This window comes from Sander vitreus, chromosome 1, assembly GCF_031162955.1.
Source record: "Sander vitreus isolate 19-12246 chromosome 1, sanVit1, whole genome shotgun sequence".
NCBI lineage: Eukaryota > Metazoa > Chordata > Actinopteri > Perciformes > Percidae > Sander > Sander vitreus.
The window spans coordinates 8,719,299-8,735,451 of NC_135855.1; the positions used below are offsets into that span (position 1 = coordinate 8,719,299).

Genomic DNA, 16,153 nt, shown 5'->3' on the forward strand with positions numbered 1-16,153 from the left:
ACGTATAGTTCATCCAATCACCTGCCAGGTATTTTTTCAAAGGGCCTGCCCTTTTTCAAACAGTTTCTGATGTTGGCTTCTTAGATGGTTCTGTGTTAACAAACCATCTGGCTTGTCAGGTTAGTACTTCTTTGGCACCAGTGCCAGAAATGGGCCGGTACTCACTTCTGATTTTTGTCCACATGTATACCTTTACTAATCATTTTTAACAGCATTATTAATAAGCTGGCTGATATTTATACTAAAATAGGCTATATATCATGATTTATTGGGAAAAACCAAGCAATTCTATGTAAAATCAGACATTCAGCACCCCCATAAAGGCAGAAGGGAATGAGCCTTTGTTTCATAACCGCATTTTCAGACACTGCAACATTTCAACTGTGAGATTAGCAGTTGAATCAGGCTCCTTAGATTGAATTGTCGAATAGTCAACTATTTGGGTTCTTTACTATAAGATATACGTATGATTATATATATATATATATATATATATATATATATATATCAAATAATGTGCAATAACCCACACTGCATATCACACTGTATATAAAACCATACTTATTATTTCATATGTATATATGTATTAGTGTCTCAACTGTGCACCTTACCCTTTTCTGCACTACTTTCTACGTATATGTTGGCACTGGAAAAGGAGTTGCTTTTAATCTAATTGTACATGTGTATAGTAACAATAAAAGGCATTATATTCTAATATATATATATATATATATATATATATATATATATATATATATATATATATATATATAAACATCTAAATACAGTATAATTATACATTAGGAATAAGATGATTTTAAAAACAAACCTGCAGCACTATAATCATATAAAATGCTTATTTGAAGAGCCTGACTAATACTGAGTTTTTGAGATTGATATCGATATTATTCGAGATTTCTTACATGAACACATCATTTACACATTGTTACAAACACAAGTTCAGTTACCTATAAGATGGAATATACATACAGATATAGCTGTGATAAGCTAATATCTGGGCAAAATATGAGCCATGCTGGTATATGGCTCAGGCTCTGTGTATTAATAGGCCTACAAAATTCAACAATACTTTGCACACACAACCATCTCTTCATACACACAAACACATACAGTAGTTATACTGTCAGACAGATGCTTTGGCTGATCAATACAAGACTTATTCTCCAGTCTGCAGCTGAACAAAAGCTCCTTTCTGATGGAAAACTAATGTAAACGTCCCCACAGGAGCCACTAACCCTCCAGTTACACAATACAACGCTCAAAATCTGCTCTCTTTGCCTCTGTGCTCATTCATATGTTAATCCAATATCCTGGCCATATCAAATCGCTGTCAGGAAGACTGTTGACATCTGCACTAAGCAGCAGGCGAATCCTGAAGCTGAGTGGGTCAGGGGACAGTGGGGGGCTCAGGAGCAAGTCTTTGTGAGGACGCATCGGCACACAAATCAGACAGACAACTTTTAATGAGGCAAAGACAATGGCTGCAAAACAATGTGCTGGCTGGGGGAGGGAGCATGTGTGATGCAAGGTGACTATGGTTTGCTACAATTAACTTGAAGAACCAGATTAACAACCCTTTTAAATGTAATTGAGCACTGAAAACACAGAAATCAAGACTACATAAAATATATTACTGCAGTCATCAAATATTCAGCTCTGATAATGTGTGCAAAGCTCCTTTTTGTATGAAAACATGTAACCAAATAAGACAGACAAAAAGAGTAGCTACTTATTGCATAGACTAGGTGGTGCAGGGGTGTAGAAGATTAGTTCAAAGTAATTGAAAGTGATTTGGAGCGCGCTTGCGTGTCACTTAGCAGCCAGCACGCGTCCTCAGTGACGGAGAGCGGAGGGCACAGACCTGTCTGTACTTCTTCAACAAACCTATACCTTATACAGTCTATGACCTTTACAGACACAACCGTTTCCTCGGCTTGCCATGTTGCGTGAGCGTGCTGAATGGAGCTCTGGGGGATATTTTAAGGAATCGCCGCGGCTTGCTGATCTAATGTGCCGTACGGGCCACCGTACTCCGTCCGTGGGCTGCCGCTGCACACAGCTGTTTTCCTGTGTCAGGCGGCGGCACAGTGTCACAGTACTCCAGGCAGCAGTGTTACAATATAAAAGGCATGCCACCCGCCAAAGTGGCTAGTGAGAGTGACTGTGTTACCCGCCATTGCCGAACTCTACCCGCATTTGGTGGGTTGGCGGGTGCTAATGTCAAGCCCTGGTTTTGTTACTGTGAAAGTGAAGTTTATGTGAACCATACAATATATTAATGTGATTCTGGGACTCACAGTAACTAATACTTTTAGTTATTTATTTATTAGTTATTTATTAGGGTGTACGTAATGTACGTAAACAAGCTGACGTGACAGCCAGAAAGCAGTAATTTACACTGATAGATGTTCAATGCCATGATTTGTAGTTTCTATGGTAACCAAAATAGTCTAAAATAGACCAGAAAATAGATTAGATAGGAGCTTTGCGCCACTGTCTCAACAGCCCAACTTGGTAACATTATATATCATATATCATATCATATATCATATCATACACGCGTTGGACGGTTCACGCCTTGCCGTCGTCCATTAATACCTGACAATGGACACCTCAAAGGGCATTAACCCGCTTATACCATGGTCACTTGCCAAATTTTAAATCAAATCAAACATTAATTCATACTTTAATACATTTTACAATCAACATTTCTTTTGGGTTTGACTAATACCTGGAACAATCATTCCCATCCCATAAGATTCTTATGCAATGCAAATGTTGTTCACTGCTCCACAGAATACAACGGACCTTATATACGACTTGCCACCATTAGCAACCGGAGATATTTATAGTCCGCTCAGCTCGTAGAACCCTTCAGCTCAGCTACGAGCCAGAAAGCTAACGCTATGTTAGCAAGATCCAAAGTCAATAACATTGTGTACAGTTGGCAATCAGTACAAATTATTTGACAGGATGTTTAACATCAAGACAAGCTAGCAATCAGCCATGTCATTGTCCCCAAAACAATATTAAGACTTTTACGAAAATTTTTATCCACGATGTGTAACGTTACTGTTGGCCGCAGCCTGAAGTAGCGACCTGAACAGTGAACAGGATGTGAGATAACGTTATTCGCTGTGAAACAAAGTCAGTTTAGAGCGGTAGTGTAACTTACTTCTTGCAGCTTGTGTGTTAGCGCCATCCTGCGGTGTTCAGAGAACGAGGCACTGAAGCACCATACAGTGTTGGAAATGACAGATTCACATTTCCTTTTTGTTTTAATGTAGCGCATTAATTTAGTCAGTTTCACTGGAACTCCTTTAGTAGGTGTCCTATAAAACTTTTTTTTATGGACACCCTGCAGCCAATCAGAATTGAGTATTCACCCAGACCATGGTATAAATCAAATCTATTTGATCTATTTTTATATTCTATTTATCTAGTTTATGGTTAAAATTATGACAGCCAATGTAAAGACCAGCCACTTAATGACAGTTTAATGTAATGGTAACACAGAAAGCTAAATAGTTTCTTAAAGTTCGATAATTAGGCCTGCCATCACATATTATTTATTTGTACAGTAATTTTTTAGACTGTTTTTATTTCTTTTTATTTGTGCTGTAATCAGGGCGTCATTGGAAAAGAGAGCTTGCTCTCAATGGACCTCCCTGAATAAATCAATTTTATAATAATAATATTCATGACAAGTTATGTTGTCTTTGTTAATGTCAAGTTGTCATAACACAAACATCTCAAAGATCGCCAACTTTGCATTAAAAGTGTCATCATTTACCAAATGACACTTAATAACAACAGTCATGAACATTCACAAAGACTTCCTGATGTGTGTCATGTCTTGGTTATGACAGTGTCATGTCTTGTTATGACAGCATCATGTTATGACAGTGTTAGGTCTTGGTTATGACAGCGTCATGTCATGTCAGTCTTATGCACTCCCCTTCTAATAAAGTGTCACCATAGATAATATTCACCTCCCAGTGGCTGAAGACCAGCTGTGGACTGGCCAATCCGCTGGTCCTCTTGCGGATCTCGTCGGCAAATCCAAAGCTCTCGGCCACAGGCAGAACAGCCTTGATGATGAACATGTCCGTCCCTTCCTTCATCTCTTCATGGAGGACACGACCCTCTCGCTTCCCCAGTACGCCATATACTCGGCCTGGTATAGGAAGAGACGCAGGGTCAGGACACACCTGATATACACAGCAAAACACATACACACAGATCCCCTCATGTAGCTTATGGCGTTTTTCCACTATATGGTACCTGCTCAACTCAGCTCGACTCTACTCGCCTTTTTTGGTTTTCCATTATGAAAAAAAGTACTTTTTTTTAGTATCACCTCCGTCAAGGTTCCAAGCAAGCTGAGGCAATACCAAAAGGTGACGTGAAAACCTGCAGACAACTGATTGGTCAGAGAGAATTGTCACTAATCACTGCATCATCATTGCTAGCGACAGACGGGGGTGTCCTGAACAAAACCGCCATTTTTAAATAGTTTAGCCAGCAGTGTTTGTTTTGCTGCCCCCAGCTTCTTTTGAAACAAAATTTGTCTTCTGGCAACAGCCACATGCCGAGAATCAAAAACAACACACATTCAACGTTCTGTGTGTGTGTCGCGTTAGGTCGCGGCAGTTTCCTGTAGCGTCGCTATGACGACCAGCCACGCTTGCCTCACACATGAGGCCGGGGCACTGCGGCCGAGTCGAACCGAGCAGAGCTGGTACTAGCAGTTTAGAATATAGCCAGAAAACTTCAGCAACAAGTTTCATCTTTTTAGAAGTAGATTCTATCAACCTGGACACTGACTGAGTTGGAGAAATGTCTAATTAATAATAATAAAATGAATGCCTTCAGTAGTCTCTGGGGAATGTAACTAGAGATGCATTAAGTAAGGGTTTATGCCCAACAAGGCGTCCATCATTAGGAATTAATGAACCATTAGGCCTGTCGCGATATGCAATAAATCAATTAATCGCATGATAAATAAAAATGAGCTCGATAATTTTTCCGGCTGCGATAATTTCCATTTGCATGCTTGTTTGTTTTCCTCGTCTCTCTCGCTCCCGAAGAGACTGGATGACCCCTGTCGGTTCCTTAGCGTAACGAGGAGTGAACCCTCATGTCGGTCACTTGTCAGCCGCATGGTCTCTGTGTGGGGAGCTAGTTGAGAGTTGGAAAAAAAAAGATGGAATTGGTTTTAAAGCCAAACGCGACAGCTGCAGTGTTGGAGCACTTCGGCTTCAAACCAAATGACCGTGGTGAACCACTTAACCTTAATGTTTAATATTTTTTTAAGTGCAATTTTGTTTACATTCATTTTATTTATTGTTTTGGTTGTGTGTGGTTTTTAATTTCCATTTTATTTATTGTTTTTGATTGCGTTTGGTTTTTATTCCAGTGCATTTTTTGTTAACAGAGACTGAGGGTCCATTTTATTTACTGTTTTTGGTTGTTTTGTTCATTTATTGTGGATATTTAAAATGTCTTTCAGTTCCAGTGTTATATATTCTTTAGAAATAAAAGTTTATTGATCTTTGAAAAGGTGTACCTGCATTATTATGCCATTATCATTATATTAGATGAAAATGGTCTCAGAACGACAAAATTATTGTTTATCGCAATAATTTCTGGGACAATTTATCGTCCAGCAAAATTCGTTGTGGCCTATGAACCATTCATTTTTATTTTAATGCATTTTGCATTTAAAACAATAACTCTGTTTCCCTGGTAACACCTGAGGGTTTGACTAGTCTATTTCCACGACGTTCCACTTCCGGGATTGTTCCGTTGCTGCCGGAAATACCGCCGGATGTCCCTAATTTTTCGGCCGGATGTCCGTCACCTTCCGCCTTCTTTGTGTTGGCATTCTAAACTCCAGTGGATTTATGAGGACTATGGTTAACTGCTCCTCAGATCTCTGAAGGGTAAATCCAGACAGCTAGCTAGACTATCTGTCCAATCTGAGTTTTCTGTTGCACGACTAAAACAACTTTTGAATGTACACGTTCCACCAAAACGAGTTCCTTCCCGAGGCTATTTTGCAGGAACACTAGGTCTGCGTCTCGTACTTACAAGATTGTGATTGGTTTAGAAAAATGCCAATAAACCAGAGCATGTTTTTCTCCCATCCCGGAATGCTGTGTGGACTAGCCAGACCCTCCTCCGTAGCGCTGTGGAGGTAGGGTCTGGCAATGCAAGACTAGGTTTGACTAATACCTTGACTAATCATTCCCACCGTATAAGGTTCTTATGCAATGCAAACGTTGTTCAATGCTCCAACGAATAGGACAGACCTTAGATATGACTTTCCACGCTTAGCAACGGGAGATATTTCTAGTCCGCTCTGCTCAGACAGCTACGAGCCAGAAAGCTAACGTTAGCAAGATCAAGTCAATAACATTGTTACGGGTGACAATCAGTAAATACAATCTGACAGTGTGTTTAACAACAAGTCAAGCTAGCTATCCAGCCATCCCATGGTCCCCAAAACAATAAAAAGATTTTCACGAACAAATGATCCTCCATGTGTACTGTCGGCTGCAGCCTGAAGTAGTGACCTGAAAAGTGAATGGCGGCAGTGTAACTTACTTCTTTTAGCTTGTGTGTTAGCGCCATCCTGTGGTGTTTAGAGGACGAGCCTCTGAAGGACGGTAGTTTCACCACAACTCGTTAGTAGGTGTCCTATATAACTTTTTAATGGACACCCTGCAGCCAATTTCACCCAGACCCTGGTATAATACTGATTGTAGACTCAAATCTGAGGATTTCCCCCCAAAATTAAAACTTGTTCCCAAAAGCCTCCTGTAACACATCAGAAAGAATGAGTTGCTTATCAGGATCATAGTTGAATGGACCATTTAAAAATTGGGATTTTCCAATAAACCCAAACCAATGGTACAAAGCTCATTAAAGAAGCTAATCTTATTGGACAGAAGTAAGAATCAGCATCAGCAGAGGTATCGGCCAGCTGGAGCTTAAAATCAGGATATTTTTGAATATGTTTCAGTTAACGCCTCACTTAATCGGCCTGCTCTGATTCGGCTGACAAAGCAATTCTTTGTGTAACGAGCTGCTGTGGCTACTAACAAGCCTGGAGATATTGTTTACCAACACGTTAAACGGGATTTCAAGCCTCATTTTCATCTTAATGACTAAGCAGAGGACAGGAATTTAGGGAGAGTTGTGGAGTGACAGTCAATACTGAGCTCTACAAGCTCGCCTGTTGTTCTAATGCTGACATTTACGGGACATCTTGTTCTTAAAATTGAGGGATGTGTGTGCTTTTTTGAGAGTTTTTGGTGGGATTCTTTCATCAGGTATGTTGGAAGGTCCTACCTCTGCCTCTTGGGGTGCCTAGTGGTTAGGATTGGGCATTGCGAACTGGTTTGGTGTGGAGGCATACATTTCAGAGACAGATATCTCAAAACCTGGTCAAATAAAAACTATTTAAATGAATAAATACCAGGGAAGATACACTATCATTCATAATTACTATTTAATATAGTAATTATCTGTAATTATAATTACTGTGTGGCAGAAATCAGTTGACAGTGCAGTCTTACCCAGCACCTCAGCAGTGGCCATTATCTCGCAGGTATATATGGCAGCCATGAGCCTCTGGGGCTGAGCCTGGAAGGCGTGGCGGCAGGCCTCCTTCATGGCGGCGATCAGCTGACCGGAGACCGGCCCGTAGCAGTCTGCAGAGGCCGCCTGCGTCCTGCGCCTGGCCTGGCAAGGCCCCGCTGTCCATGTCTCAATGCTTCCTTCCACTCCGCTGTCTGTTAAAGCCCCATGGGACATGGAGTCCTCCTCCAAGGAGTCCTCCTCCAAGGAGTCCTGATGCTGTGGCAGGGCTGCAGACTGGATGTCCCACCTCTCCACAGAGAAGCACACTCCCATTAGGGGCTCCTCACACATGGGCCCTGACAGAGTTGCCAGCTGGAAGCCGCTGACGATGCTGTTGTCCAAGTCTCGCATACATGCGGCCTGAGCTCCGGCCTCGCCAGATTGGTCTCCCCTGCCCAGACACTGCCACAGCGAGGGCCGCTGGTAGCCTTCCACAAGGTTCAGCAGGATGTTGGGACCATATCTGAAATAAACAGCAAAATGGTCAATCACAGTAATGTAAGGTAATACAAATCATTCATTTGTGTTCATAGAAACCTCATGCAGTACACAATGCATGAAAAGTGGGATTTTTGTCCCCGTAAACACCCAGAAATCCCCCTAATTTTCGTCAGTTAGCATCAATTTACAGCCTGTGAACGTCGTGTTCGTCTGTGCCACATATTGACGGAAACGAACCATGACGTATGTGGAGAGCTCCTGTGGAGGTGTGAATGGCTCTAATTAGCATATGAATAGCAACAGAGACTAGCCAGAGAATGTCTGGCCTGGCTTGAATTTCCTCACTCAGTATTGGATGAAACCACTACTTTTAAACAAGAAAGATCACTTGTGATTGGTTGGCAGGTATGTTACGGGTTAGGCTATTGGTCACCCTGGGTCATTATAATAATAATAAAAATAATAATATATATATATATATATATACAGTGGGGCAAAAAAGTATTTAGTCAGCCACCAATTGTGCAAGTTCTCCCACTTAAAAAGACGAGAGAGGCCTGTAATTTTCATCATAGCTACACTTCAACTATGAGAGAAAAAATGAGAAAAAAAATCCAGAAAATCACATTGTAGGATTTTTAATGAATTTATTTGCAAATGCCTCGGGAAAATAAGTATTTGGTCACCTACAAACAAACAAGATTTCTGGCTCTCATAGACCTGTAACTTCTTCTTTAAGAAGCTTCTCTGTCCTCCACTCGTTACCTGTATTAATGGCACCTGTTTGAACTTGTTATCAGTATAAAAGACATCTGTCCACAACCTCAAACAGTCACACTCCAAACTCCACTATGGCCAAGACCAAAGAGCTGTCAAAGGACACCAGAAACAGAATTGTAGACCTGCACCAGGCTGGGAAGACTGAATCTGCAATAGGTAAGCAGCTTGGTGTGAAGAAATAAACTGTGGGAGAAATTATAAGAAAATGGAAGACATCCAGACCACTAATAATCTTCATCGATCCGGGGCTCCACGCAAGATCTCACCCTGTGGGGTCAAAATGATCCCAAGAACGGTGAGCAAAAATCCCAGAACCACACGGGAGGACCTAGTGAATGACCTGCAGAGAGCTGGGACCAAAGTAACAAAGGGTACCATCAGTAACACACTACACCGCCAGGGACTCAAATCCTGCAGTGCCAGACGTGTCCCCCTGCTTAAGCCAGTACATGTCCAGGCCCATCTGGAGTTTGCTAGAGAGCATTTGGATGATCCAGAAGAGGATTGGGAGAATGTCATATGGTCAGAAACCAAAATAGAACTTTTTGGTAAAAACTCAACTCGTCGTGTTTGGAAGGGAAAGAATGCTGAGTTGCATCCAAAGGACACCATACCTACTGTGAAGCATGGGGGTGGAAACATTATGCTTTGGGGCTGTTTTTCTGCAAAGGGACCAGGACGAATGAGCCGTGTAAAGGAAAGAATGAATGGGGCCATGTATCGTGAGAGTTTGAGTGAAAACCTCTTTCCATCAGCAAGGGCATTGAAGATGAAACGTGGCTGGGTCTTTCAGCATGACAATGATCCCAAACACACCGCAAGGGCAACATTAAGAATTGGCTTCGTAAGAAGCATTTCAAGGTCCTGGAGTGGCCTAGCCAGTCTCCAGATCTCAACCCCATAGAAAATCTTTGGAGGGAGTTGAAAGTCCGTGTTGCCCAGCGACAGCCCAAAACATCACTGCTCTAGAGGAGATCTGCATGAAGGAATGGGCCAAAATACCAGCAACAGTGTGTGAAAACCTTGTGAAGACTTACAGAAAACGTTTGACCTCTGTCATTGCCAACAAAGGGTATGTAATGAAGTATTGCGATGAACTTTTGTTATTGACCAAATACTTATTTTCCACCATAATTTGCAAATAAATTCATTAAAAATGCTTCAATGTGATTTTCTGGATTTTCTTTCTCATTTTGTCTCTCATAGTTGAAGTGTACCTATGATGAAAATTACAGGCCTTTCTCATCTTTTTAAGTGGGAGAACTTGCACAATTGGTGGCTGACTAAATACTTTTTTGCCCCACTGTATAAATATTCATATTCATATGATATGCTATGTTGTACGTATGTATATTCATGTCATTGTTATCCTAAGGAAAATGATTTGCCAGGAACGTGCTGTTTATTCAAAGATAGAGCTTTATTAACACGAAACACAAACGCAATCAGAAAAAAACTATTTACAAAGCATAGGAGACACACAGCACACAACACATCTCCCACGCTCATGAGAAGCCAAATCCTACAGCGTCGTCAACTGTCTGCCCGCCTCGGAGCGGTTGGTAACTGGCGGCATTCTGTCTGAATTCAGTCCATTTTGCAGACGTCTGTGGTGCGTTGCCCTCTTTTCTTCTCAACCGACTCCAAGCTGAACTCTTCACAGCTTCCGCCCGCGATGCCAGATCTGGTTGTTTATACCTGAAGCTCCTGCGTGCTGTCTCGTAATATGTTTTGCAGGCAGCTGGAAAACAATTAAATGAGAGTGGTATGAATAAAAAAAAACGTAAGTCACAGTAAAATTAAACAAGGAAGGATAAAACAGTAAAAGTTACTTACACACAATGGCGTCATTATCAGCATCATGTAAATCTGGACTTGCAGACATAGCTCCGAGCAAATAGGAGGTCACGGGCTCGTTATGAGGCGAGGTTAGTCTGTAAAAAAAATGTACGGTTAAGATCGGTATCTATTAATGTATCTATGTCCTTATAGAGCAGAATTAATGAAATGCATTCAATGAAAGCATATTTTTTAAATCTTTCCCTTAGCGCCTACAATTTGCCTCTTTGACGGTGTACTGTTTCCTGTAAATTACAAGACCAAAAAAATACACTTTTTATAAAGCAATTTACACTGGCTCCGCTTAGCTCTGCCTAATAATGAATCACGCTGAAAGCAGGCAGGCACGCAGCTGTGCTGCTCGCGTTTACACTTGCGTGCATGGCGGGGTTTAAAACATTACTGCCAAAGTCTAAGTAGCCTGTTTAACATCCAAAGACAATCATTGTACTTCTCAAGAGTTAATAAACAGTACAGACTAGCTCGCCGTTTCATTAATAATCATATACTTACGTTGTCTTTTCCTTTTCTGTGGGCGCATCTTGAACAACTCCTGTGTGTTTCCTTTTTAGGTGCTCGTGCATCGTGGTTGTGCTGCCGTGATAAGCAAGTGAAGTTTGACAGAGTGTACAGACCACTCTTTTAGCAGTTCGCCTGAAAAACTCCCATACTTTGGAAGCTTTTGGTGTAATCAAAGCCTGTCTACGGAAAGCCGTTCCACTCCCTATTCAGCCCCATTGTACCGAATTTGGTTGCAGTTCCACCAGAGTTCCACTGGGGGTGATCGCGGTCCAGTGCTAAATGAATGGGACTCTATGGAGCTAGACGGCTAAATTTGTCTCTTTCGCCTGATTGTCGTTGAGAAATCTCAGATTTGATTGTAGTTTTTGCAAGTTCAACATGGATTATAGGTCAAAAAGTTGAATGAACGGGTACTTGTGTCCTTTCAATTTCTTACAGGTTGAGTCGTTGTTGCCCATAACACGCTAGCATTCTGCTAATGAATGCTGATTGGTCAGTGAAGGACTGATTACGATCGGAGATCCCGCTTGACGGCATCCAAAGCAGAACCAGAATGTCAGAGTGAATATTTCGGCGTGGTCTTTAAAACATTTGCAAACCCCTTTCTAGCACGTGTATTAACAGGGAGAGCCTAACCTGTCAGCTGTGTTGTCGATGCTTCGAGAGAACAAAGGAAGTGACTCAGAACTTGCCGTAAAGGAGTATCTCTGGCTGTATATGTGTATGACATCATTGACATTTTAAAAGGCTTTTTATAAAAAAAAGCCACTTTAAAAAAATCTAACACCCAGCAGTGTGTATTTTCTTAGCCTCCCCTTTTGAATGCAACATTCAAATTACTAGTCAAAAAATGATATCCTGAGAAAAGTGGATTTTGAGGGGTATAGCGCCATAGAGTCCCATTCATTCTGCACTGGCCTGTGAGCGCCCCCTATATGGAACTCTGGTGGAACTGCAACCAGTTCAGAAGCCGGAAGTAACGAGAGAGTGGAACTTCTTCCCTTATTAGAAATTATTTGGTGTAATTCTCAGACTTGATTCGGAGTACTCATCTGCCTCCGCCATTTTTCAAATCAAAGCAGTGAAGGCGGGGGGAGGGGGAAGAAAAATAGCAGATTAACCAGCAGGGAGCGCACAGCGCACAGACTGGTGTGGAGGTGAATTACAGTGAGCCGTTTGAGACGGGAGACCAAAAATAAATAGGGGGTCAATAGTAAAACGACACGTCTTAGATTACGGACCAGTTTATTCTTTTTGGTGTTTTTCATTTGAGCGTTTTAATGGAATACTGGGAAAGTTTAATAACAACAATAGGACAATTGAAGTCCAGATTATGAGGCAATTTCAGCAGAGCTAACAGCTTCATATGCCATGGACATATAGGAATATGGTGCTGAATTTGCCAGTATTTTAGGAAGACAAATGGTTGGGACTTTGTCATGCAATGACACAGCTGATATATGCTTTATGTGAAGCACAGTGTTTTGGTGTCAGCAGAAAGACTTCTCTTAGAAAACTGTACAGTGGTGCCTCTGTCTCCATTCCACTGGACAATCTTGGATGAGCCTGACAGACATGCAAAGTTGACAATGTATCATCAGATGTACCCTTGTGTCACTCAAATTGACTGTTTTGCCATGACATGCAAATGGGTAACATATCTGAATGTAACTTACTCAATCGACAGACATTTTTTTTGGAAAGCCAATAGAAGTTTGGATTTTGCAGGGAACAGACACGTCATACCCAGCATAATTTCTGCCTGTTGAGCGCATTGCTGGGAGATGTGTGGTTAAGACATCCACTGTGCATTTAAGCAAGACCAAAGAAAAGGTCACTGTAGTCATGCCACTACGCACAGTGGTTGAGCTCTAGGAGACTGTGATGTTGTTTGCATGGAATGCACATTTTACCTATGTGGCAAAGCCTGATTAAAACTAATTGTTGAAATCAATTGTTTTAAATTTAAATAAAATTCTGACAATTCATGGCAGTTTTCGGTGTTGCCTGCAAATTGCCGTGTGCAGTCGTAAACCTGAACTTCCACGACAATCTACAGTGCTGCTTATTGACGAAAATCCCACTTTTCATACAGTGACAGCTTCACTCCGGAGGACTTTCTTAGGACAACAAATCATTTAAGCCAACACTAGTGCTTATTTACTGCAATTATTATAGTTTTAGTTTTTATTTTATTTTTGACTTTTGAATTATATTTTAGTTAAAGGTCCAATATGTAATACTGACAGCTAGTGTTTAAAATAGTTACTGCAGTACAAATTCAAAATACTGGAGAGAGTCGTCTCACCTGCCTGGCTATATTGACAGTCATAAAAGCCCGTGCTCACGCGGAGCTCTGTACCCAACTGACAGGCACACTTTTTCAGCTTAGAATTACAGTAGGAACCGCTAAAAACCCGACCACCTCGTTGTCCTCTCCACACGCCAGGATAGGAACTACTAAAAACACCACTACCTTGCCGTCCTACTCCACCCGACTGAACACACTTCATTGGCTTCAATTGCGGCAACAATTGCTAAACACACTGCAAACTCACGGTCCTCCCTTCCCAATTCACAGCCTCCCTCTCTTGGCTTAAAATAACTCACCATTGTACACGTTGTAAACAGCTGTGGATTGCTTGCCTGGCCCTCTGATAACGTTAGCAGTTAGCAGGGTTAGCATGGCATTGTTAGCCAGGACCAGTCGGGATCCCTTTACTGGCTGTGTCTCAATTGTTTTTGCGAGTAACCAACTCGGATACTCTAGCTATATAATTCAATGTGAGTACACAAATGTTTAAATTACATAAAATGCCCGTCCCTTGTAGCTGTGATTAATTAGCCCGAAGCTAATGCTTACCTGTTTAGGAGGAAATTAACCAACTCGGCATCCTTTTGGGCTCTAAGCTGTCTCCATCTTTCAAATACATCTCCAATATTTACCCAGGGTTTGTTATGTCTCTGGTCACGCAACTGTTAGAAACATGCCGTTTTTTATGTCATGTAGAATTTATCTCCGTTGATCCCGTTCGTTTGAGTGCTGCTTTCATGGCTGTACTAACGTTAAAGCTGTAGCGCGCTGGGTTTACGTTTTTACAGGTATATCTGGCAACCCAGCCTGGCTGTCAAACTGGGCAGTTGAACCCTAACCCTAACCCCAACACACAGGCCAAAACACAAACAGAAATTCCGTCACGGAAGGGAAATTTCAAAAGGAGAAAATACTGGCATTAGCAATGATGTCAGAAAAGATATTATTTCAACTTAGCATGTTTCCTTAATATCTGATGACATATTGGGGTCATTTTTGGATTTATTACAGTAACTATATTACATATTGGACCTTTAAGTTCCAAAGTGTTAGTTAGTTTCCAAAGTGTGTCTGCTAGTTTTAGTTTAGTTTCAGTTTTTCAGAAAGGTTTAGGCTGAATCCCATTTCTCTGTCTTACCCCTACCCCTTAGTTTACCCCTAGTCCTTGGCCCTCGAAAACGAGTGGTAAGGGGTAGGGGTGAAAACATACCCCTATGAAATGAGACGCCACTTGGTCACATCATCATACATACTTAGGTCTGTTTGCAATAAATATTTGTATACACACTGCATGGTGTGTTGTATATATGTTTCAGTTATCACTGTTTTGAATGTCATTGATGTTCAGAAACACTTTCTTTGTTAACAAAAAGCTGTCTTTATTGCCCAATAAAGTAAACATTATTACTATTAGAACCATAACTTACATGTCACACACATATAAAAAAGGCACTCAAATGTATACAACTAAAAAAAGACACACAAGACCACAAACAAACAAAAAACTACAGCTATTCGGAAATTCCAGACCCTGTTGGCCAGTAACCTTTCCCTCCATACCCCATTTCTTTCATTAGTGTCCTGTATCATAACCAACAATGTACAGGTGCATGAACAGGAATGAATTACACGTTTACAATACAGTACCAATACAATAATGAATGGCTACAACATAAACGCAGAAACTTCTGCTCGTTTTCAGCCCAGAAAGTGGATCAGCTGCTCCGACGTCCCTGTGTGATACAGGACGGTATATGTAAAGCACGTATCGATGTCTCCAAAGCAAGTAGTATTATACACCGATATCAAACGAAATTCACTGCTAATGGAGTTTAGTTAACACTGTAGACATGCATGGTAGTCTACATTCAAGGCAGAGAAATGCGGGACTGTTGTGCACATAAGCAATGTAGCTAACGTTAACGTTAACTTTAGCGTTAGCATAGCAAGGAAGCGATTTTTAAAAACGTTTCAATTACAAATATGGTTGCAAATATATATGTACAGGACTGTGTAGAGCACAAAACAAGACCATCGTAATTTTTAAATCAATTCTTTAAGCCGAAAATACTTACATTTATGGGTCTGTCTGGTCGTCCTGGCAGCCATTTTCCTTGTTGCGCAATGTATCTGGATACCCCTTGCTTTTCAAGTAAGCTTTCGTCCTTGCTTGGCGTTAAGGGGTATATAGCCCTTCCTCTTAGCCCTACCCCTCGACCAAAATGAGTATTGGGACAGCACTTACTGTCACGTGAGCGGGCAAAACTAAGGGGTAGGGGTAAGGGGAAGGTTAAGACAGAGAAATGAGACGCAGCATTAGTTTTAGTTTTTATATATTTTGTTTTAATTTGTTTTTGTCAGGGCCAGGTATTTTAGTCATTTAGTTTTAGTTTAATAAAACTATTTTTCACTGCTTATTTTCATTTTAGTTCACTATAATAACCCTACTATAAACACACCAATGACATATGGTCACCATATAAAGTTGCTGTAGCAAAACAGTTTCTTATTTAACCCTCCAGCAGATTCATGTTTGTGTCCACCTGATGAATGTAAGTCCAATATTCACTCTCTTTTAGCTGTGTTTTG

At 41.1% G+C, this 16,153-nt stretch overlaps 1 protein-coding gene and 1 long non-coding RNA gene across 3 annotated transcripts in view; both read right to left on the minus strand.

Moving 5' to 3' along the window:
* Window positions 1–3,941: 3,941 nt before the first annotated feature.
* Window positions 3,942–16,153, minus strand: part of efl1 (elongation factor like GTPase 1) — a 136,226-nt gene continuing 124,014 nt past the window's right edge. For both annotated transcript variants that reach the window (XM_078260588.1, XM_078260503.1), the window contains 2 exons: window positions 7,605–8,131; window positions 3,942–4,198 (listed from right to left, as the gene is read on the minus strand). In XM_078260588.1, coding sequence (XP_078116714.1) covers window positions 3,957–4,198; window positions 7,605–8,131 — 769 coding nt within the window. In that variant the 3' untranslated portion in view covers window positions 3,942–3,956. The remainder of the gene's footprint in view (window positions 4,199–7,604; window positions 8,132–16,153) is intronic.
* LOC144521936 (uncharacterized) lies at window positions 14,919–15,908 on the minus strand. Its single transcript, XR_013502370.1, has 2 exons — window positions 15,640–15,908; window positions 14,919–15,297 (listed from the first exon to the last, which is right to left on the minus strand). It is a non-coding gene; the product is annotated as an uncharacterized LOC144521936 (long non-coding RNA).